The 24,845-nt window shown below is 37.5% G+C and overlaps 1 protein-coding gene across 5 annotated transcripts in view; it reads right to left on the bottom strand.

The window, feature by feature from the left end:
- WWP1 (WW domain containing E3 ubiquitin protein ligase 1) overlaps nucleotides 1-24,845 on the bottom strand; it is a 63,204-nt gene that overhangs the window by 11,510 nt on the left and 26,849 nt on the right. For 3 of the 5 annotated variants that reach the window (XM_063299447.1, XM_063299444.1, XM_063299445.1), the window contains exons 5-17: nucleotides 20,870-21,007; nucleotides 20,716-20,782; nucleotides 18,649-18,815; nucleotides 11,248-11,593; nucleotides 10,645-10,740; nucleotides 9,893-10,067; nucleotides 9,147-9,201; nucleotides 8,987-9,071; nucleotides 8,765-8,893; nucleotides 5,855-5,927; nucleotides 5,686-5,757; nucleotides 2,726-2,814; nucleotides 508-667 (exon numbers count right to left, since the gene is read on the bottom strand). In XM_063299447.1, coding sequence (XP_063155517.1) covers nucleotides 508-667; nucleotides 2,726-2,814; nucleotides 5,686-5,757; nucleotides 5,855-5,927; nucleotides 8,765-8,893; nucleotides 8,987-9,071; nucleotides 9,147-9,201; nucleotides 9,893-10,067; nucleotides 10,645-10,740; nucleotides 11,248-11,593; nucleotides 18,649-18,815; nucleotides 20,716-20,782; nucleotides 20,870-21,007 — 1,652 coding nt within the window. The remainder of the gene's footprint in view (nucleotides 1-507; nucleotides 668-2,725; nucleotides 2,815-5,685; nucleotides 5,758-5,854; nucleotides 5,928-8,764; nucleotides 8,894-8,986; nucleotides 9,072-9,146; nucleotides 9,202-9,892; nucleotides 10,068-10,644; nucleotides 10,741-11,247; nucleotides 11,594-18,648; nucleotides 18,816-20,715; nucleotides 20,783-20,869; nucleotides 21,008-24,845) is intronic. The other 2 variants (XM_063299446.1, XM_063299448.1) reach the window with 2 other exon arrangements.

Genomic DNA, 24,845 nt, shown 5'->3' with positions numbered 1-24,845 from the left:
TAAAGGCTCTCACATGATTTAAGAGTTGTAATCATGCAGGATTCTAAATATCTTGTGTGTGTGGAGGATAATGGAACCAAACTATTCAGAAATAGCTGAACAAAACTTTTGTGCCCGCTTAGCACATCATGCTGATATTTTCAGGAAACTTTCTGCTATATACTTTTCCTAGATGATTACAATAGTTTAGAGCCACTAATGTATGTGTGTATTCCGTTCATCTCCAATTTCTACTTCATTTTATCTGCCATCCTGTTAGTCAGTCAGTAAATGGTTCTCTCTTGATACTAAATGATACATGCCAGATTGTTTTTTTAAATAATGAAAAGAGTTTCATAACAATCCCCTTCTCCAGTGAGGAAAAGTACACCAGTTCCTTCTTCTTGTACTTACTGTAATTATTCTACTGAACAATGTTGGTGGGTAAGTAGAATGCACTCTCAATATGATAGCCACATACACTTAAATGCTAAATATTTTAGAAAATAAAACAGAAATCATCCTTACCATAGCAATAAACCTTCCAATGAAACAGAAATATGACAGATGATCTGGATTTATTGTTGATGCTGGATTTATCTGTAAACAGTAGTTGCTCTTCCCAGCATATTCAAAGAGACAATACATAGGGTTCAGCACCTCATGCGACAGCAAGAAGAACCATTCTCTATTTTAAAATGTAATGAATAAAAAACAAAGTCATCTCCAAATGTTGATAAATATTGACATAAATACTCCAGGCACATCTAAGTCAGATATGCTAGTCTGTTCATTTTCTGATGCTGTGAAGAAGGAACAGGGAATTATAGTTTACCAAGATTTGGTTCAAATGAAATCTGAATTAACTTAATGCTTTAATAATTCTGTGAACAATTATGTGAGTTCATCCAACTGTAATTACTTTGAGAGATAATATTGGCTTCGCTAAGTTATCAGTGATAAACAATACATGTTATCTCACAATATTTTTTTAAAATGTTATTGATGAGATATAGCAACTACAATAACAAAATAGACTAGTTGTACAATATAAAAACCTACATAAATTACATTAAAATAAACATAAAAAAGGAATATACACACGTGCACACGAACCATATAGTATCACTTTAATAATATGGGATTAATTCTCTTCTTGATCATTAAATCTACTTCATTAACCCCAGATATTGCTCCATCTTTTCAGTTTTGTAATGTAAAGACTTCAAAAATAGGTTAACAAGGACATATCTTAATCCACTCCTTAACATGAGAAAGGTAAATCTCCTTGCTGAGCTCTAGGCTTGATGACTGGACAATAGTTTTAACGTTTGCTTTATCTGATAAATCAAATTATGTTTATTTATAATTTTTTATCAATGGTAGAATCTAGGCATAGGAAGCAAATTAAGAAGCACTGGATGAAAAATATTAGTAATATTTTGTTCTCTTAGTCAATCAATATATAGTGTAATTTTTAACTGGAAGACCCTAAAATGTAACTAACAAGCCAATTAGAATCCAAAGAAAAAATGACCACTGAAATTTGACTGTGACCTCAGAATGTAGTTTCAGCAATAAAACCCTAGCATCAGGAAGAACTCCCTTTTTTTGTCCAAGTCAGCATTTAACTGGCAATTGTATCTCTGATACAAGATATAACTGATACCTAATTATATCTTTCAATTCCAGGCTGGCCTAGCAAGGTCTGTCGAGGTTCTGTTCCCAGTGCTTGGTGGCTGCATGGGATTGGTTGGGGAAGAACCATCTCTGACTCAATTCTACCAAGACCGAGTGGCTGTGGATGTTTGGATCTGGGGATATTCCATCCCTGACTTTGGATAGGGTGGCACTTCCCCATTAAAGGGTGGTGCACAATTTGGGGGTCCTCCTGGACTCATAGCTCCTGCTCAATGAGCAGATGGCAGTTGTGGCCAGGAAGGCTTTTGTACAGCTTCATCTGGTGTGCCAGTTTTGTGCTTTCCTCGATTGGGGTGGGCTTTCAAGCAATCACACATGGCCTGGCCACCTCACAGCTCAATTACTGCAATGTACCCTACATGGGACTGCCCTTGAAGACCACCTAGAAGCTTCAACTAGTCCAGAATGCAGTGGCACAGGTGTGGGGGGGCATGCCTTGGTATGCCCATGTAACACCTCTGCTTTGTCAGCTGCAATGGTTGCCGCTTTACTTCCAGGTGCAATTCCTGGTTACCTATAAAGTTCTACATGGCATAAAGCCTGGTTACTTGGGGGACCACCAGTCTCCCATAGTATCTGCCCAGCCAATCTAATCTGGCAGGGTTGGTGCATTCCAGGTTCCTTCTATTAAACAATGCTATCTATTGGGGCCCCAGAAGTGCACCTTCTCTGTAGCAGCACCTGCCCTCTGGAATAAGGTTCCAGAGATTCAAATGGCCTCCACCCTACTGGTGTTTCCAAGGGCTTTGAAGACCTGTCTCTTCATCCAGGCCTTTGGTGAGGGGGAATTAACTCCCCTTTAGATTGTGTGGGTTGCTTTTCTTTGTTCCCATCCAGTTTGTCATTATTGCCATCTTTATTCTTAATTTTGCCTTTTGTTGTTTTCTTGTTTCTGATGTCTTAAACAATTTGTAAACTGATCAGTGTCATTGGGAATCTGTCAGCATATAAATTTAATAAATAATAATTATTATTAAATAGCCATCTGTATTTCTTAGTGACATAGGCATGAAAGAGATCATGAGATTTCAATAAACATTATTACCTGGCTAAACCTCCATAATCCAACCCTTCCTCTCCTCTGAATATGACATACAATCGTCTCCTTAAGTCATAAGGTTTTAAAGCCATGATCTATAAATAAAACGTTAAATCAAGCAAAAAGTAACATTGAATATTAAAAGACAAAATATAGAACAAGTTGTTACAATATATTAAGCATTACATCCAACTTGAAGCACGTTTGCTCTTCCTCAAATAGAACTACATTCTATTTCTAGCCATAAAATTTTATTAAGTTTTAATGCTCCAAACATTAAATGATGCTTTGTATCTTTTCTTTGTTTTTAAAGGATGTTTAATTTATATTTTTTGTTTACAAACTGAAAGATAAAGTGCAATGTGAACAATAAACAGAAGTCTATTTTGTAGCCACCATCTACTACTCTTATATGGTATTTTCTACTCTCTCTCTCTGAACAAGCAGAGTAAGCCATCCATCATGTATTTATTGAAAAGAGGTAACCACAAAACTACATTCAGCATAAAGTACTGCCACCAAGGGCAAATAGGCCACAGCATTTACCAAGGAATAGTAAACACAAATCTTTACTGAAGGAATTCGGTAATGTTTCCACACATAGCACACTGTGCGGTGTATTAGTTTCTTTGCTCTCTGCAAAAAACATATCTCCACTGCCAAGGTAACTGGACAGTACGCATTATCTTCCTACTTTGTGGAGAGATAATAACCTATTCCTAAAGCATATAAAGGGGAAAAAATGGAAATAATCTTCTCCCGTCTCAACATTATGAGGAAGTATTTCTTCCTTTCTCCATTCATGAATGCCTAGAAATTCTATAGAAAGGTAAAAAACAGCATGGGCATGCTGCAGTATGCCCATGTGATACTGCACCACTGTTCTGCAAGCTGCACTGGTTCCAGTGGGTTTCTGGTGCAATTCAAAGCCCTTCAAGGCATAGGGTCTGGCAGTTTGAGGGACCACCCATCTTCCATTGTTTCTGACCATCCAGTAAGTTTGGGCAGAGTGTGCACATTCCAGGTCTCTTCAATTAAGCAATGTCATCTATTGGAACATTCTACAATTCAGTCCTATGCAGCTAATTGGGCTACCTTCCAAAATTTGCATCTGTATTATATAAAAACATTAACAATTAACATTAACATTAAAAGCATTAACAATCTCAGATATGCAGATGATACCACTTTGATGGCTGAAAGCGAAGAGGAACTGAGGAGCCTTATGATGAAGGTGAAAGAAGAAAGTGCAAAAGCTGGCTTGCAGCTAAACCTCAAAAAAACCAAGATTATGGCAACCAGCTTGCTTGATAACTGGCAAATAGAGGGACAAAACATAGAGGCAGTGAAAGACTTTGTATTCCTAGGTGTGAAGATTACTGCAGATGCTGACTGCAGTCAGGAAATCAGAAGACGCTTAATCCTTGGGAGAAGAGCAATGACAAATCTCGATAAAATAGTTAAGAGCAGAGACATCACACGGACAACAAAGGTCCGCATAGTTAAAGCAATGGTGTTCCCCGTAGTAACATATGGCTGTGAGAGCTGGACCATAAGGAAGGCTGAGCGAAGGAAGATAGATGCTTTGGAACTGTGGTGTTGGAGGAAAATTCTGAGAGTGCCTTGGACTGCAAGAAGATCAAACCAGTCCATCCTCCAGGAAATAAAGCCAGACTGCTCACTTGAGGGAATGATATTAAAGGCAAAACTGAAATACTTTGGCCACATAATGAGAAGACAGGACACCCTGGAGAAGATGCTGATGCTAGGGAGAGTGGAAGGCAAAAGGAAGAGGGGCCGACGAAGGGCAAGGTGGATGGATGATATTCTAGAGGTGACGGACTCGTCCCTGGGGGAGCTGGGGGTGTTGACGATCGACAGTTAGCTCTGGCGTGGGCTGGTCCATGAAGTCATGAAGAGTCGGAAGCGACTAAACGAATAAACAACAACTTTCTCATCCACGTAATTAATGGAAATGTTGAAAATATCAGCCCAACACCAAACCCTGAACAGCAACTCACTCTAGTTTAATGAGGAACTGCGGATGAGAACTCTTTGAGTATGATTTTTAAGCTTGTTGTGGATCCATCCATTCAACCCAATTTTATCTTATTTATCAGAACATCAGGGGATATTTGTCAAACGCTTTGCTGAATTCAAAATGTATTATGGCCATAGCACTCCCATAATTTATCAAGGAAATTACCGGATCAAAACATGAAGTAAACTTAGTCTGGCAAGATTTGTTCTTGACAAAGCAATGCTTTTGTCAAGAACAAATCTTGTCAGACTAAGCTTACATTTTATGATTGTAAGCCGCCCAGAGTCATCTGTTGAGATGGGCAGCTATAGAAATTAAATGAATGAATAAATAAATAAATGTTGACTTTTAGCTATCACTGTGTGTTTTTCACAAGGTTTACACATGAATTACTTTATGATCTGCTTTAGAATCTTATCAGATAGCCCTATATACGTGAATGCTCTATGGTTCCCTGGGATCTCTGTTTGAAGAAAGGGACAACTTTGCTTTCTTCAAAACATATTGTACCCTTTCTCCAAGATTAACGAATAAACAACAAAATTATATAAAAAACACATCAACTGCACCACTGATGATGTATTATACTTTTGTTGCTTTGAATTTCTTTTTTAAAAAATGTATCTTTATTTTTTTTTAAGTGTTCCTGCTTTTAAGGTATAAGCTGCCCAGAAACGTTTGGAGTTAGGCAGCCTCTAAAAAACCTCAAACAAACATACTTATAAACAAATGGTTGCTTACTGAAGTATGAAGATTTGATAGGCTACTCTCTTTCTTCTAGGACTTCTGAATAAATTCCTTCAAATGTTTTTAATTAGAGTAAGATTTTCTTTTCTAGCTACAGATCTAAGTGACTTTAAACATATTCACTTTTAGAGTGTTGTATGTTAGTTTCCATATTTTATGATATCAACATTACTTTTACCTGTTGGAAGGAATCTTCAAACAAAGTTTGTCTGGATACATTGATCTTCACATGGCTTGGTAGAGCATTTGACTATAGACAAAAAGTAAATGATCAATGCAATCATAAACACAAAAGTTATAAAGGAAAATTTAAAGCTTATACAATGATTACATCAGAATTATAGTACCTGACATAAGTAGCGGAAATGAGCTAGTTTCCACCTAAAGCTGCGTTCATAAGCAATTTGTGGTCCTTTATTTCTGTAAAGAAATGTATATAAATATATTAAACACAACGTGATTAAAATTTCTCAGCAATTTCATTTGGTCTAAGAAATAGTGTAACAGCTAATCCATTCATATTTCCATTGTAGATTAATTTTAGGACCTCATCTTCTAACAGGACTGGGCAATTCCCAAAAAATGCTTTGGTCCTTATGGAAGTATAGTGCAGGTGTCAACAAAATGGAAAATGTGTTTTGCTCTGAACCCCAAACAAACACATTGTGGCTCAGAAGTTTGGTCGAACTGTTCCAGGAAGGTCAAAGTTTGGCTGAACCAAAACTCAGGACTTCTTGGTTATTCTGGGTTTTGCTAAGCCAAATTCTGGAAAACTCTTATGAAGCAAGTAGGGCAAGTCTGTGCACCTCTCCCCTCTTCCCCCATATAACCTGTGCACTGTACTGCCCACTGATCTTCCCAGTGCCCTTCCCTAGGCTGCTACTGTCCTTAAGTCCAAACCTGTTATAATTAACTCAATGACCTGCTCCTTCTCCTGCTGAATTCAGTTTGCCTTCTCCTGCTGAATTCAGCCTGCAACTGCCTAGAGTACAATACACATTTCAGTCCAGGCATGGACTACCTGAAACCGTTCCACACATGGATCATTATAAACATCCATAGACTTCTCAAGCTTCAACAGAAGCTACTTTAATTAATAGTACAAAGTATATCTTCCAAATAATAATCGAAAGTGTGTAGCCCTATCATCTAATGCTTCAGAGATCACATCATGGAAGATATACAGTATTCTATTTTAAAGTACAAGTAGTCCTTGCTTAACAACTGCCCTGTTTAGCGACCGAAGTTACAATAACGCTGAAAAAGTAACTTTACAACTAGTCCTCACACTTACAACCGTCGCAGCATCCCCACGGTCCCGTGATTGAGATTCGGGCGTTTTGCAAACGGTGGGTATTTATGACCATTGTAGAATCCCATGGTTACGTGATGCCATTTGCACACTTCACAACTGGCTTCCAACAAGCAAGTCAACGGAGAAGCCAGCAGTAAAATCACAAGTCGTGGTCATGTAATGTCTCACTTAATGACCATGGGTAATTTGCTTATTGACCGCAGAAGTGAGATCGTAAGCCCATCACAGTAATGCAATGTCTCACTTAACAACCATATAACTTAGAGATGGAGTTGCCAGTCCAAATTGTGGTTGTTAAGGAAGGACTACCTGTATTTATATTGTAAATGAAAAAGTAATTGGATGTTCCTCATAACAGGCAAATGAGCTCATCTCTTACTGTAGAGAGTACAGAAGATGAACTTAATGGAGATATGTAGGAACCATTGCCTAGGCAGGAGGAGGAGGTACAGCACAATCAGACTTGCAAGATTCTGTTATTATAGCCAATTCTATAAAAGTAGTTTTAGCCTCTCAGCGGAGTTAATTTCCTGCTCTGTTCTAGCTACTGGGCCTGATTCCAATCTTGCCTTCTTATAGTTCAGTGTATTAGGGAGCTCTCTGCCTGAGCTGCTTCTGACTATTATCTCATTTTGGACTTAAAATACACTTAAGCCCTTTTTGCCTTTGCAACCAGTTTCTGTGTATCTCCATCAAGGTCATCTTCCACACTCTGTACACTCTGTACATGTAATGTTACTCCTTTATTTTTAATTGAAGGAAGAGAAAATTGATTTAGCATCCCTCATGTTTTTAAAGTCAAACTACTCATATACGTAAAAGTTAACTTAAATAAATCTAGAGAACAAATTATGTACATTGGGAAGGAGTGAAGAATGATTTCATCGTATGCATTTTTAATCTCCATTACATTTTATAACACTATTACACTTTCACAATGATTTAAAACAGAAGTATAAAGCACCATTAAAAATATTAAAATATCATTATCATATTTGATGGACATGTAAAAAAGCTAAAAAATTTTAGACTCAAATACATATACCAGTCCAGAAGATTTTAAAGATTAATATACAGTTGAGACATCAGCCCCAATTCCTTTTGGGACTGATGGATAAACAGTTGGATGAATCATATGGAACTTTGTTTTTATATAACTGCAGCCAGACTTTTATATACTCAAAGGTGGAAAGACTCAATCTCACCTACAATGGAAGAATGGATGGTAACGTTGATGGAGTTGGCAGAGATGGCAAAATTGACAGCTTTGATTAGAGAAAAGACATTGACTGATTTTATGGTGAATTGGAAGCCCCTTTTGGACTTTTTATGCAAAACAGAAAAAAAATGAAATTATGATATACAGATTTGATTATTAATATTAGTCGACAATAGAAAAAATGGATGTTATGTTGTAACCTTAGAGTAAGAGTTTAATGTAAGTTTTACTTATATCTGTTGTAAAGGAGGTCAGGAGTTATTCCTTTTTCTATTTCTGTTCTCTTTTTTTTTTTTCCTGTACTTTTGTTCTCTCTATATTAGTTTGTTAGATTTTATTTCGTTTTAAAATTTAATAAAGTTATTAAAATACATTAAACCAATTAACATTCTAATTGCTTCATTAAGTACTAAATAAATTAATGTGCCATAAGGATTTTTAAATACCAGAAAAGAAAACAGTTCATTCCAGTAACCAGGGATGGTTGTACAAAACTCCAACCTGCTGCCAGATGAGCCCATGGAAACAGTAGGAGAACTTCTATAGATATCTTTGGTAAGGAAAAGGGGGGATACGTAGAAGACAGCATGGTGGAGTTCAGAAAAATTATAAAATAACAAATAACTCATCCAATTCCTACAAGCCAAACATCAATTATGCCAACCCTACTATATATTTAACACACTGCGGGTATTTTAGAATTTCCATTAACACTTTACTTACACAGAGGATTTACCAGTACGAGGATCATTGAAGGTAGTTGTTCGTGTATTATGGTCAACAAAGTATCTTACACCTTCTCTGGTGTATCTAATTTCCCAGCCTTCTGGAAGGGGATCTTCATTTTGTAAGCTGAAAAGTTAAAGTCAACAGGTGTCTTGAAAATGCAGTAATTTTGAATTTTTTTTAATCCTGTTCAATGAGTAAAAACACATATCAACATACCCTTGAGTCCGTGGATCTTCCCACTGTGTTGTCTTTGTATTATGATTTACAAAATACACTCTGTCATTTGAATCAACTCTCCTTTCTGTAATAAAAATGAACAATGTAAACAATATAAAAATAATACATGAATATTATTTTATGTATTTATATTTCTCACCCCAGCCAGGTGGTAAAGGACCTAGTGGATCATTTTCAGCAGACAGCATTGAAGCCTAGTGAAAATAAAATAAATTGGAATTATTCTTTTTATTACTATTTAACTGCATTAGATGAAAATAAATCAAATCCTTCAATCTAAGCATCTGGTCAATGACCAGATGTTTAGATAAAAATACAATTCTACAAAATGTCATTACTATACTTAGTATTTTTGTCTTTTTTTCCAATAAAAGGATTCTGTGTTTAAAAGTTTCTCTGACAAATATTTTATATCATTTTCATATGGAAAGAAGTCTTCCCTTCAATGTAAGCTAACAAGAATTCTTAACAATACCAGTTCCTTTGCAACCCATTTATAACTAGGAAGGGAAGCAGAGAAACAACAGCCTTTCTAATCAGAAAAGGTACCCAGTCCCCAAATTGAGCTCTTATAGTAGCTCTCTGGAGGTTAACGTACATAACTCACTGTTTTGCAGCCTTCTAGCACTTTAAAGATTAACATATTAATTATGGTAATGCTCTTAAGCTATTTAGTCCAAGATCACATGGTTTATCAAGCCATGGATTGGTATCAAAATATAGTTAACCAGGTCATGGTTTTGGATAAATCATGGCTTCACATTTTATCTGAGCTCAACCATTATCAGGGCAACCTAGTATCACGGTATGTAGCTACATATAATCATATGCATTAGTTATCTAAGAAAGGACAAGAGAAAAATCTAAACACTTCTTTAGCTTTACCGAATAGAGGTATCGTTGGTTAAACTGCTGCATAGCTCCCTGCAATTGATTTCGTTGTGACTGCCATTGTTCAAAATTCCTGACCGATTCCATTGTTGGTCTCTGCCATGTTGTTGTTCGTGTGTTATGGTCCACATAATAAACTCGCCCACGATCATCAACTCTTCTTTCCCAGCTAGGAAGAAAATAACAACATTGGGAACACTATAACAATGAATAATTTGTTATAGGAATTGTATATTAGTAGTTATGAAGATTTAATCTAGAATTTTTTCTAGACAACTGTCACTAAAAGCTATTATCTTGGGTATCTCTTGAGATAAAAAATCATTCAAAGACAAAAAATACAGTACAAAAATAAATACAGATAGCCTGAATACAGAATCTACAAATAGGGCAGACGTCTGACTGATTACTAATACGTCCCTGACCCTACCCCCATTGTTCAGGAAGCCCCCTCCTCATACTCAGAGTGCATAAATAACTGAAGAAAATATGATGGAATAAACATCCTTATACTACCCTAAATTATAATTCAAGCTTATAGATTTACTTTTAAAGATCGCTGAAGATTAGCATTCTTTAAATTTTTTGCTGCTAATAAGCTTGCTAAAATATGCTGTTTTAAACAAACTTAAATTCCATTGTATAATTTACACATTCTCAAATAAACAAGTACAGTAACAGATTCTCTTCATTTAGGTAGCAATATTTTTAGCCTATATTAATATATGGAAGAGTTTAACTATTACCCTGGTGGCAAAGGTTGAGGCCTTTCCCAAGTTGTAGTTCTTGTGTTATGATCAACATAATAGGTTCTACCATGTGGATCTTTTCTTTGTTCCCATCTTTGAAAAATACAAAAAGTGAAACTTACTTAAAAGAAAACAAAAGTTTTCTCCTGCTGAAGTTTACAAAAATTGCAACCAATTTCAGTTATAGGAAATGCTGCTGCACTGATGAAGGAAGGAAGCCACTGACAATTTTCTTCCTTCCTAGTACACAGTTATATTCTTAAGATACTGTTGTTATTCCTGGATTAAAAACAAGTTAGCCATCATCACAATGATGCCCAATTAAATTTGTTCTTGCATGCATATATAGTACATTATATCCAGATGAAATGCCTTCAGCTTTGGTTCCACTGGATAAATCTAATCAATGGAAATATTAAACATAACCAATTGAATATGTTAGACATAATTGATCTCAAGAGGAATTAAATACAACTACTTTAGTCTACATCCAATACATTGACAAATACATTTCAATAAACTAAAAAAAATCCAGTAGGTTAAAAATCACTATCATTTCCATGTCAACCTAACAAGCACATCTTTTTTAATCTCACATACCCTGTGGGCAAAGGTTCTATGCTGGTATTACCAGGCTGCTGTCTTACAGCTTCACCAGATACATTAGAAGACTCTCTCGGTTTTGCTACGTCTGTCGTTGTTGCATTGTTCTGTGTGCTAGAAGACACCGAATCTGAAGGAGTAACAGGTTGAAGTCCAGAAAATGCACTAAAAGCAGTTGTAGATGTACTGCTTTCAGAGTTACTAGTAGTAGCCTCAGTTCCTATAGGAGTTTCTAAAGTAGTGGTAGTACAATCTGCAGATGTAGAGGGTGCTTCTGCAGAATCCATAGGCATTTCAGAGATTGAAAGATTATCAGCTTCCATCAGAGATGATTCACAACTAACTGTAATACCGAAAAAGAGAACAAAATATTAGATAAACACTACTTTTATCTTTTGAATGTTATATCTGAAATCAAATGTGAAATTAAACAGCTCAGCCAAGGATGGTAACTTGCAAACATTACCAATCCTTAATCTATAATATATGTTATTAAAATGTTGAAGATAATGTAAAGAAAATCGCAACTGCAACATGATTTGATTATGTGCCATCAAGTCATTTTCAACTCCTAATGACCACATAGATTTTCTCCATGATGATCTATCCCTAACCTGTTCTTTCAAGTCTCCCAACAGTGCACTCATCGCCACTGTATCTGAGTCCATCCACCTTGCTGCTGGTCGTCCCCTTCTTCTCTACCTTTCCCAGAAGTAGAGCCTTTCCCAGAGAGCTGGGTCTTCACATGATGTGTCTGAAGTAGGATAATTTGAGCCTGGTCATGTGTGTCTTGAGTGAGAACTCTGGGTTGATTTGTTCAATAATCCATCAGTTTGCTTTTCTTGGCTGTCCATGGTATTTTCAGGAGTATTTTCCAACACGAAAGTTCAAAGGCATCAATAGTCTTCCTAGTCTGCTTCCTTAAAGTCCAACTTTCATTGCCATAGAATGTCACAGGGAATACCATTGCTTGCACAATTCTGATCTTTGTAGGTATAGACACATCATGGTATTTGAATATCTTTTCCAAGACCTTAATGGCTGCTCTACCAAGTGCTAGTCTGCAGTGTATTTCTTGACTGCTTGTTCCTTTACTGTTGAAGGTTGATCCTAAAAGGCAGAAAGTATCCACCACTTCAACATCTTCATTGTCAGTTCCAAAGTTAGTTGTTCTACCTATTGTCATTAGTTTGGTCTTTTTTATATTGAATTTTAGTCCTGTTTTTTCACTGTGCTCTTTGACTTTTAGCACTAGGGCTTGCAGATCCTTTGCATTTTCAGCTATCAGGGTAGTGTCATCAGCAAAGCACAGGTTATTGATGTTTCTTCCTCCAGTTTTAAAAACATGCTCATCTTCTTCCAATTCAGCTTCCCTTAATATATATTCAGCATTTAGGTTGAATAAATAAGGGAGAGTATTCAGCCTTGTCCCTCTCCTTTACCAACCTGCAGCCAGTCTGTTTCATCATATTCTGTCTGTACTGTGGCTTCCTGATCTGTATATAAGATTCTCATGAAGACAATGAGATGTTCTGGGAGTCCCATTTTTCTAAGCACTATCCACAACTTGATGTGATCAACACAATCAAAGGCTTTTCTATAATCAGTGAAGCACATACTAACTTGTTTTTGGTATTCTTTGGCTTTCTCAGTTATCCAGCAGGCATCAGTAATAATATCTCATGTTCCTCAGCCTTTTCTACATCAGGCATCTTTTTTTCCATGTAGGAAAAAATCCATCTGCACTGGATGATCCTAAGCATTATTTTGCCAGCAAGTAAAATAAAAAACATTGTACAATAGTTTGCACACTCTGTTAAGTCTTTGTTTTTTTTTGGTATTGGAATATAGACTGCCTCTTCCAATCAGCTGGCCACTATCATTCTCCAGATTTGCTGGCACAGCTTGGTTAGAAACTTGATTGTTTCTTCTTCTGTTGCTTGCCATATTTCAGTCAGTATTCCATCAATTCCTGTAGCCTTTCAACTTGGTAATGACCGGAGGGCTGATCTAACTTCATCTTCTAGGACTAGAGGTTCTTATAAGTAAGGAATATCTTCTAAGGTGTGTTGGATGTTGACATTTCTACTGTATAGTATTTCAGTATACTCCTTCCATCTTCTTTGGATCTCCTTTGAATTGGTTACTATCTGTCCATTGGCATCCTTTAGCATACCAATTCAAGGTTGGAACCTCCTTCTGAGTTCAGAGATCTTTTGAAAGACTTTCCTTGTTTTTCCATGTCTGTTTCCATCTTCAATGTCTTTACAGATGTTGTTGTAATACTGCTTCTTGTCTCTTCTAACAGCTCTCTGAAACTCTGTCACTTCCTTTCTGAGATCTTTGTCTTTTCTTGGCTTTGGCTTCTCTTCTTGGCAATTTCTACAATTTGTTCTGACATCCAGTTTGCTTTCTTCTCTTTCTTCATTTTTGGCAGTTTCTTTTCGTATTCATCCTTAATTACTTCTTTAAGTTCATTCCATAATTTCTCTGGTTCTCTATCAATGAAGTTCAGGACTTCAAAGTAATTCCTGATGTTCTCCTTGAAACATCTCCTTGTGTCTCCTTGAAACATCTTGAAATTGCAACATGGCTTCTGACAAACAATAAGCTTTCCTTCCAAAGCTGAAGCTGCAAAAGTCAGCAGTAAACCTTCTAGCAATTTAAGGCAAATACATCCTCCTCCTTTTGAAGTTGGGAGGAAATTCTGAAAAATAATAAAAATAATCTTGCAGCCAAAGCTCTGTATTCCACCTCAAAATAAGCTTCAACCTTATCTTCTCAACCCAAGGTACAGCCCTACCATAAGACTGCGTGAGACAATCTCAGGCAGCAGATGCTGGGGAACAAAAAGTAAAAACTATGTACTGGGGTGAGAACCTGAGCCTAATCACATGGCCTGACTTACAGTGCAGATTGTGTCCTGTTGTCAGTATTAAAGTAAGATTTAACTACCATTTTAGCCTGACTCTGTCCATGAATGAGGGAGAGAGGGGTTGCTATTCTGTCTTTCATCTCAGGCAGAAAAACATACTGTTTCAATCTTACCCACAGTAAGGAACAGCCACTACCCAACAGGGAGACTCCAGTAGTAACTGAGGTTAAAAATGTCTATCCATCTTTCCAGGGCGAATGGGGTATTCTACATTTTTTTTAAAAAAGGTGTTTGCTTCCATCCAACTAGAAGATGATGAATCTGGCAACCTTTTTTTTTTTTTTTTTTTTTTTTTTTACTTTGACTAGCAAAATCAATTAAATGTAGTAGATTTGGTAGATATACAGATTCCTCAGCTACAATATTAATTTCCTTGGGACTGTTATAAGAAAGTCAGAGCACCTAAGAAATAAAGTATATTATTACAGCAATATATTTTATTAAGTTTATGCTTTACTTCTAATTAGTTTGAGATTTTAATTAATAAATTGTTACATTTAAATACATATTAGAAATAATAGAATGTACCTCTTTACACAGTATCTGAAATACAAATGGTAAACTTTAAGTGATTTTTAATTAATACAGTAAGTTGAATTAATATACTATCAATCATATTTTAAAACATCTACAAATTTGTATATAATTGGCTAGCATTATAGAAATAAAAAAATCAGGGATTTGGATAAAAGTATATAATTTTTTTTAAAAAATCTCACCTTGGAACAATACTGATTTTAAGAAAATGTTTAACATTAACATAGCTACTATTTTCTCATTTGGGTATTATTCAAATAATAACATAAGCAATTTAGCATTGGTATTAATGTCACTTTCACTACTATTCTACCAAACATGTTTAGTATCCAATATAAATATGCGATACACACACACACAAATATACATACACAATTCAAATTGGCAGCAAGGTATATTCCTAAGTAACTTATCCACTTAGCTTTTTAGTTATGACCAAGTCTTTCCTTTTATTATAACCATCCTTTTTAGAAACACATTTTAATATTTGTGTTTCACCAATCACAATTAGTTTTTGTCTCAGAATTGCAATACAATCTGCTGGGGGACATGAACATCTGTTCTTTGTTGTGGTCAGATCACTGCCTGGTTGTCCTGGAGTATTCCATTCTTACTTCCCACTGCAAACAAGGGTCCTATTCATTTGATTTGGTCCAGGTATTTGATGGATGTGGTTGGTTTTCAGAAGATGCTTGGGGGGTTCCCTGAAACCAATCAGGGAGTGGGGGGTGGGGATGGTGTTATGGAAGTTGCTGGCGAAGAAGGTGGGGGCCCTTCCCAGAGGGGAAAGCACACATGCAGTGTAAAATCCCTTGGGCTCCCAGCCAAGAAAATCAGAAAAGAACTGCCTTAGTGTTCTGGACTTTTTCCAGTGGACTTGGCTAGTTCTGTTCAGTTTAGCAGGATTCTGTCTAATAGAGTGGAACAATAAACACTAGAGTTCAATTCTTGTCTCACCGTGGTTCTTCGTTCTGTATCCTGACAGATGGGGAGACCACTTGGTTTATTGAAGAGCTCCAGGAAATGAAGTGGCAGAAGAGCGCAACTGGAGAAAACTAGTAACAATTTGTGTATGAGCCTATGGCTGTGCAATAACAGCAGCAAAACATTTTTTTTTCATTCTTATTGCATCCAGAATGCCATCCAACAGTCCTGTTAGTGTGACTTGAATCCTCTTAGGGAAAGAGGGATAAGAGGAATATCTCAAAGGCTAATATGCCAATACTGCTAGGCACTTCACAAATAAGATCACTCAGATCCACTCTGAGTTGAACACTGGCTGAGCAGGCCCTACTGAAATGATTGACGCATAGTTTTGTTCTGGTATCTGGGAAGAGTTTCATCCTGTGAATCTCAAGGAAGTACACAGGGTTCTCAATGCCTTGAGCACAGCCACCTGTATGTTAGATCCATGTTCCTCCTGGCCAGACAAGGCTGTCAAGAGATATGTGGTTTGATCCAAGAAGTAGTGAATCCATCTCTGAGTGCACAGAAGATTCTCTGTGCCTTGAAAGAAGTAATGGTGACCCCTCCGCTCAGAAAATCATCATTGATGCTAACAATACTGAACAATTTGACAATGTATGTCCAGTCATCAACCTCCTATTTGGGGAGAAGGTTGTGGAAGAGGTAGATGGGCTGCAACTCCAGAGGTCCCTACAGGAAACAGATTATTGGGAATTTATGTTCTGTGAGCTTGTTTCCCTTCTTGCAGATGTTCAGAGGCTAAGTACTGATGATGTTACCAAGCCTGGCACTGAAACATCTGTAAGAAGAAAAGCAAGCTCAGAGAATACCAAGAACCCAACAATTTAACCCTGAACTAAATATACTCTCCACTGTTGAAACAGATTATCAGAACCCTTTTCAGTCAAGTTTCAGGCCAAGGTACAGTACTAAGACAGCATTAATCATGCTTGTGGATCACCAATGGTGGAACCAGGATAGGGGTGGTGCACCAGGTGTTCTTCTTGATTAGCAGCTTTTGATACTACCAATCATGGTATTCTTCTGGACCGACTTTGGGGTTTAGAAGTAGAGTGCACTTTTTTTCAGTGGTGCTCCTTCTTTCTCCAGGGCCAGTTGCAGTTGCTGCTATTAGGGGAGGGAAGGTCAAGCCCATGGCCCCTGCTCTGTTAGGTGCTCCAGGACTCAATGCTTTTCTCCTGCTTAACATCTACATGAAACCTCTAGGGTAGAACATCCAATGGCAAGGGTTTGGTATCATCAGTATGTTGATGATACCCAATTGTACTGTCCAATCCCCAAGTTATGATGTTAAGTCCCTATCCCAGTGATTGGAGGCTGTTAGGTTCTTGATGGGAAGGAACAGGCTCTGGGTCCAGGGTCTGGCAATGTCCAGGAACTTTCCTTCTCTAGTTCTTGATGGGATTGCATCTCCCCAGATGGAACGGGTATACAATCTAGAGGTTCTCCTGGATTTACAACTTTTGCTAGAAAAGCAAGTAGCAGCCATGGTTAGGAGGGCTTGTACACAGATCCATCTTGTGCATCCTTTATTGAACCAAAAGACTATCTTCATGGTAACTCATGCCTTAATCACTTCCTGCTTGCACTAATGCAATGCACTCTACATGGAGCTGCCCTTGAAGACCACCCAGAAATTACAGATGTTCCAGAATGTGGGTGCATGAGTTGTTATGGGTGTACTTCTGGCACCTCTACTTCACAACCTACAGTAGCTACCAGCCAGATTCCAGGTGTAATTCAAGGTGGCAATTGTAAATGGTAAAGCCCTTCATCGATGAAGGTATAGATATTTATAAGGCTGTTTTCCTCCAATTATGTTTGCACATCCTGTAAGATCTAATACAGTAAGCATACTGAGGGTCCCCTCTGTAAAATGCCACCTAATGGGAGCTCAGAAGTGACCCTTTTCTGTTGCTACTCCCACTATCTGGAATTGTCAGCCCTACTAGATGGATGAGACCAGGAAATCAACTCAACAAGAAGATTAAAACTACTTTTATTGAGATAGGCTATTATAACAGAATCGTGCAAGTCTGACTGTGCTGTATCTTCTCCTCCTTCCTATAGTTCAGTGAATTAGGAGGCATCTGTCTCAGCCACTTCCTGATATTTATCTGGTTGTTTTGGACTTTAAAAATGCTTCAGCCCCTTTTTCCTAGGCAACAGCTCCTGCATATCTCCATCAAGATCCTCTTCCTTACTGTCTACAGGAATAGCATTTGGCCCCAACCCTGCTGACCCTCAGGAAAGCATTAAAAACTTGACTTTTCCTGCAGATCCTAGGTCAGGGCAACTTGTAAACTGCTTGAATGGTTGCTATTTGACTGTTTGTATATTCCTTAACGTGCTGCTATTATTGCATTCCATCTTGTATTTTTAAATTATGCTTTAACCCATTATACGCGATCTTGAGTAATTTCATTTAAATGGTCCCTTTAAATGAAATAAATAAATCCTCCTCTGCACTCCAGGAAATCTGGGTTCAAGATTACTTATTTATTTTATTTTTATTCTACTTTCTCTCAAAAAGCTGGTTATCCTATACTTATAAATTAAACTGTATACATATTCTGAATGGATGTTTTTAATTTTGCCATTTTCTTCTTACTTAAAGGAAAAATAAATAGCATTGATAAAACACAATCTTATCTCAGAGTGACATATGAGCCTTTTTAAATCCAATTTTCAACCCAGCATTTTGCCATTTCATCCTTTAAAAGCTGCTGCAAAAGGTCAGGAGATTATTTAATGCAATATTAAGTGTAGCACAACAGAGAAAGTGCCAACACATTTTGATACACACACATATTGAAGTGTTCTCCTCCTGTACACAAGATTCTCAATTATGTAATTTAACACATCAGTTCTTAGCATTAATTTGATGTTTCCTATTTTAAGGAAGTCTATTAGACCACATTAGTCAACTTTCTTCTTACCAATATTGTTATCTTGTTCACTTGTGAGTGGTTTTGGTATTGGTGAATTTTTGGATCTGGTCACAATATGGGAAGGAGATGATGAGTTGTCTCCATTGTCTCCATTAACGGCATGTATAGGGAATGAGATCTGTACTATGGAACTTGATGGTGTTTGATTATCTAATCTGTTGGAAATATCACATAGCTGATGAAAAATATTTATTACATACATTTGTATATTTTCCACTCCAATAACCTACTACATACAAATCAAAAGTAAATGGACTTTATTCATATTCTTCTCCCTTCACCTGTTTCCATTGCTCAGCACCATAGTTAACTTGTGTTATCTTTCATGCTTTCAGTCCATTAGAGTAAGGAATACAGGTAGTCCTTGCTGAACTCATTCAGCAACCGTTCGAAGTTACAGCGGCACCGAACAAGGGGGACTTACGACGGGTCCTCATAGTTGTGGCCATCACAGCATCCCCATAGTCATGTGATCGCCATTTAGGCACTTGGCAACTGGCTCACAATTATGATGTTGCGACATCCCATGGTCACATGATTGCCATTTGCGACATTCACTGCTGGCTTCTGACAAGAAAAATCAATGGGGAAGCCAGCAGGAGGTCACAAATGGTGATCAGGTGACCACGGGATGCTGTGACCATCCAGGATTCACCTAATGACAGCAACTGGAACTGCCACAACTACCATCATAAGTTGGCATGGTCACATAACATCAGGCTTTACAACCACATTGCTTAGAGATAAAGTTGCCAGTCCCAATTACCATCATTAAGCGAGGACTACCTGTCATTTGTAAGGTAATCATGTACATAGAGAAGAATATAAACATATAGCATGCAAAATATCAATTATTCATATAAACTATTTCAATGTATATTTGGATATTTAATGTGTTCTATCATATTTCCCCCTCTACAAACTCAAGTTATAATATAATTACTTTGTTTTCTGAATGTGGATATTTTATTTTATTTTATTTTTCAAATTTCTATCACCACCCATCTCTCCCAAAAAGGAGAGATTTAAATGTTATTTTAATACATACTATATATAAAATTTCTTATTAAATAGAAACCGAAATTAGTTTTTGACTATAATAAATTTCAAATTTCATTACAAACAAGAACATCCTTTACCACTAAAGATGCTGAATGGTACATGATAAGATTGAATGGAGGCATCCTGTCAAGTTTGTCAGCTTAGCAAAGCAATTCAGTATAACACATTTTGTACTTCACAGTAGTTTCAAAACAAACTACTGCTGTACAGAGGAAAATAGAAGGGGACAAATAAAAAGATATATACTCATTGTAAACAAAGATTATGCTGCTTTCTCTCTGTAGGAAAACAAGGAACACATTTGAACCAAAGAAACAAAAGAAGAGGGGGGGAGGTGTAATAATAATCCTTAGCTGGGTTAGATATTTTGTTGCTGAGTTACAGCCTTTATTATTATGGTTCACAAGAGAATCCCAGCTGATTTACAGCATGAATAAGTGGCAGCAAGGATTCACTTTGAAGTATTTTTTGTAGAATGCATCTAGGTAAGTTTCCTACACAAATGCATTTACTAAAGTAATGCCACACTGCATTTAAGAAAGCAACAGCACAAGGCACTGAATCAATTTTACTATTTTTTTTCAACTATTTGAACAGGAGGCAGCAGTTAATATAATCTTTTGTTACACTGATACAGAAAAATCTGAGCTATCCACTGTAGCCAGTCAACACAGTTAAAAGGTAAGTTCATTGCCACTTTTTCCTTAACTGCTTAGCTATCAAGTGCAGTCACACATGTCCCATATTAAAATGTTTTACGCAATATATTAAACCACTGCAGAAATTTTTCACCAGAGTATTTTCATTAGGTGCATGCAAAAATATACACAACTCAAATGCCTCCTCAAAGTAAACATTTAGTCAAATCAGTAACTTACTTAATATGACACTACAACTTACTCCACTGTCTCCTAGCCAAATCTAAAATGTAATCTAATTTTCTGCAAATTCAATTCAATGACATTCAGTATTCAAACAGTATTCTAACCTAACCTGGAAGTGGTCCTTGCAGGTGTTTCTCTGTTTTCATGTAAAGCATCACCATTTTGCTGGACTTCTACTAAACAATAAAACAGAAAATTAGATTTCTCCATTTCTCTTCTTAAACTAAGGGATAATAATTTTAATCCCCTTGAATTTAACTTACTGGTTACTAGTGAACTGCGGTTTGAAAGAGATTCTGTTTCAAGCACCAAACCATCAAGCACTATTATCAGTTCTCCTGTTTGTACCAAGCCACTCTTATTTTCCAGTGAGAGCTTCAAATGTTCTTTGACACGTTCTACTACCAGAAAAAAAATTGTTTGGTAAAAAAAAAAGCCACTTATTAAAACAGCAGATGCATTTTCAGATCTAATTCCACTACTTAATTATGTAAAGGGAAAAAACTGTGTGTCTGGAATACCCATTTCAAATATTAAGATTACATTTCTACAGCATGGTAATCAAATTATACAGAAATCTGAATAGTGTACCCCACTATTTATAAAGTATAGTCTGTAATAGTTGTACACTATGCCTAATTGCATATGTGCAATGCAAAAGACATAAAGTCTTACAAAAACATAAATATGAACCTTTAACATATAAGCCACCTGGAGTCACCATGTGTGAAGAGTTGGGTGGCCATATAAATTTCTTCAATTAATAAATAATGGATCTTTGTGCATTTAAACCACAACTCACACAGACTAAAGGCTGTTCATGAAATGGAGCTTTCTCATTCCCTCCTTCCCACTGCAACATGTATTTATGTATTCTTAAATTTATATTCCATCTTTCTATTTATTTTAATATTCAGTATGGGTTACAACAATTAAAAAATACAATACAAACAGGAACAAAATTAAAAAATTAAAAGCAAAGCTAAACTCAGTCATTAAAATAATTAACAATTAAAAGCTTAGACAAGAGATATGAATTTACCATTTTCCTAAGTAACGGGTGAATGGGAGCCAACTGCATCTCCTTAGGGAGCCATTCAATACCTGGGAGCCATACAGAAGAATGTCCTTTACCAAATAACTGAGTCAAGTTTTTAGCAGCAGAAGAATTTTTAGAAGGGCCTCTGCTGATTTAAGTAACCAGCCAGGTTCACAGTGGGAGAGGTGGTTTTGCAGATAGTGAGGTCCTAAGCCCTTCAGCACAGAATCGTTACCTTGTCGTGGTGCTGGAGCTTGAGCACCTCAATGATGCCATGAGCTAAACCATGAAGGGCCACCCAAGACGGGAAGGTCATGACAGAGAGGTCAGACTAAATGCGATCCCTGGGGAAGGTAATGGCAACCCAACCCAGTATTCTTGCCGTGAAAACTAAATGGATCAGTACAACCAGAGATATGTCGGTATACCATCGGAAGATGAGACCCCCAGGTCGGAAGATGGTCAAAATGCTACTGGGGAGGAACAGAGGATGAGCTCAACTAGCCCCAGACATGATGACGCAGCTAGCTCAAAGCCAAAAGGACAGCAAGCGGCCGACGGTGCTGGTGGTGAACGGCGAATCCGATGTTCTAAGGATCAACACACCATTGGAATCTGGAATGTAAGATCTATGAGCCAGGGCAAATTGGATGTGGTTATTGGTGAGATGTCAAGATTAAAGATAGACATTTTGGGCGTCAGTGAACTGAAATGGACTGGAATGGGCCACTTCACATCAGATGACCACCAGATCTACTACTGTGGACAAGAGGACCACAGAAGAAATGGAGTAGCCTTCATAATTAATAGTAAAGTGGCTAAAGCAGTGCTTGGATACAATCCAAAAAACGACAGAATGATCTCAATTCGAATTCAGGGCAAGCCATCTAACATCACAATATCCAAATATATGCCCCAACCACAGATGCTGAAGAAGCTGAAGTAGAGCAGTTCTATGAGGATCTGCAGCACCTACTGGACAACACGCCTAAAAGAGATGTTATTTTCATCACAGGAGACTGGAATGCTAAGGTGGGCAGTCAAATGACACCTGGAATTACAGGTAAGCATGGCCTGGGAGAACAAAACGAAGCAGGACATAGGCTGATAGAATTTTGCCAAGACAACTCACACTGCAGAACAAACACTCTCTTCCAACAACCTAAGACACGGCTTTATACATGGACTTCATCAGATGGACAACACCAAAATCAGGTTGACTACATCCTTTGCAGCCAAAGATGGTGGACATCTATACAGTCGGTAAAAACAAGACCTGGAGCTGACTGTAGTTCAGATCATGAACTTATTGCACAATTTAGGATCAGACTAAAGAGATTAGGGAAGACCCACAGATCAGCTAGATATGAGCTCACTAATATTCCTAAGGAATATGCAGTGGAGGTGAAGAATAGATTTAAGGGACTGGACTTAGTAGATAGGGTCCTGGAAGAACTATGGACAGAAGTTCGCAACATTGTTCAGGAGGCAGCAACAAAATACATCCCAAAGAAAGAGAAAACCAAGAAGGCAAAATGGCTGTCTGCTGAGACACTAGAAGTAGCCCAAGAAAGAAGGAAAGCAAAAGGCAACAGCGATAGGGAGAGATATGCCTAATTAAATGCAAAATTCCAGAGGTTAGCCAGAAGAGATAAGGAATTATTTTTAAACAAGCAATGCGTGGAAATGGGAGAAGACAATAGAATAGGAAGGACAAGAGACCTCTTCCAGAAAATTAGAACCATTGGAGGTAAATTCCAGGCAAAAAATGGGTATGATCAAAAACAAAGATGGCAAGGACCTAACAGAAGAAGAAGAGATCAAGAAAAGGTGGCAAGAATATACAGAAGACCTGTATAGGAAGGATAACAATATCGGGGATAGCTTTGATGGTGTGGTCAGTCAGCTAGAGCCAGACATCCTGAAGAGTGAGGTTGAATGGGCCTTAAGAAGCATTGCTAATAACAAGGCAGCAGGAGATGACGGCATCCCAGCTGAACTGTTCAAAATCTTGCAAGATGATGCTTTCAAGGTAATGCATGCTATATGCCAGCAAATTTGGAAAACACTAGAATGGCCATCAGATTGGAAAAAAATCAACTTATATCCCCATACCAAAAAAGGGAAACACTAAAGAATGTTCAAACTATCGAACAGTGGCACTCATTTCACATGCCAGTAAGGTAATGCTCAAGATCCTGCAAGATAGACTTCAGCAATTCATGGAGCGAGAATTGCCAGATGCACAAGCTGGGTTTAGCAAAGGCAGAGGAACTAGGGACCAAACTGCCAATATCCGCTGGATAATGGAAAAAGCCAGGGAGTTTCAGAAAAACATCTATTTCTGCTTTATTGACTATTCTAAAGCCTTTGACTGTGCGGACCATAACAAATTGTGGCAAGTTCTTAGTGGTATGGGGATACCAAGTCATCTTGTCTGCCTCCTGAAGAATCTGTATAATGACCAAGTAGGAACAGTAAGAACAGACCACAGAACAACGGACTGGTTTAAGATTGGGAAAGGAGTACGGCAGGGCTGTATACTCTCACCCTACCTATTCAACTTTACGCAGAACACATCATGCAACATGCTGGGCTTGAGGAATCCAAGGCTGGAGTTAAAATCGCTGGAAGAAACATCAACAATCTCAGATATGCAGATGATACCACTTTGATGGCTGAAAGCGAAGAGGAACTGAGGAGCCTTATGATGAAGGTGAAAGAAGGAAGTGCAAAAGCTGGCTTGCAGCTAAACCTCAAAAAAACCAAGATTATGGCAACCAGCTTGATAACTAGCAAATAGAGGGAGAAAATGTAGAAGCAGTGAAAGACTTTGTATTTCTAGGTGCGAAGATTACTGCAGATGCTGACTGCAGTCAGGAAATCAGAAGACGCTTAATCCTTGGGAGAAGAGCAATGACAAATCTCAATAAAATAGTTAAGAGCAGAGACATCACACTGACAACAAAGGTCTGCATAGTTAAAGCAATGGTGTTCCCTGTAGTAACATATGGCTGCAAGAGCTGGACCATAAGGAAGGCTGAGAGGAGGAAGATCGATGCTTTTGAACTGTGGTGTTGGAGGAAAATCCTGAGAGTGCCTTGGACTGCAAGAAGATCAAACCAGTCCATCCTCCAGGAAATAAAGCGAGACTGCTCACTTGAGGGAACCATATTAAAGGCAAAACTGAAATACTTTGG

This window comes from Candoia aspera, chromosome 3 (assembly GCF_035149785.1).
Source record: "Candoia aspera isolate rCanAsp1 chromosome 3, rCanAsp1.hap2, whole genome shotgun sequence".
Taxonomy (NCBI): Eukaryota; Metazoa; Chordata; class Lepidosauria; order Squamata; family Boidae; genus Candoia; species Candoia aspera.
The sequence above is the reverse complement of the archived record's forward strand: the minus strand, read 5'-3'. Positions and strand labels throughout refer to the sequence as shown.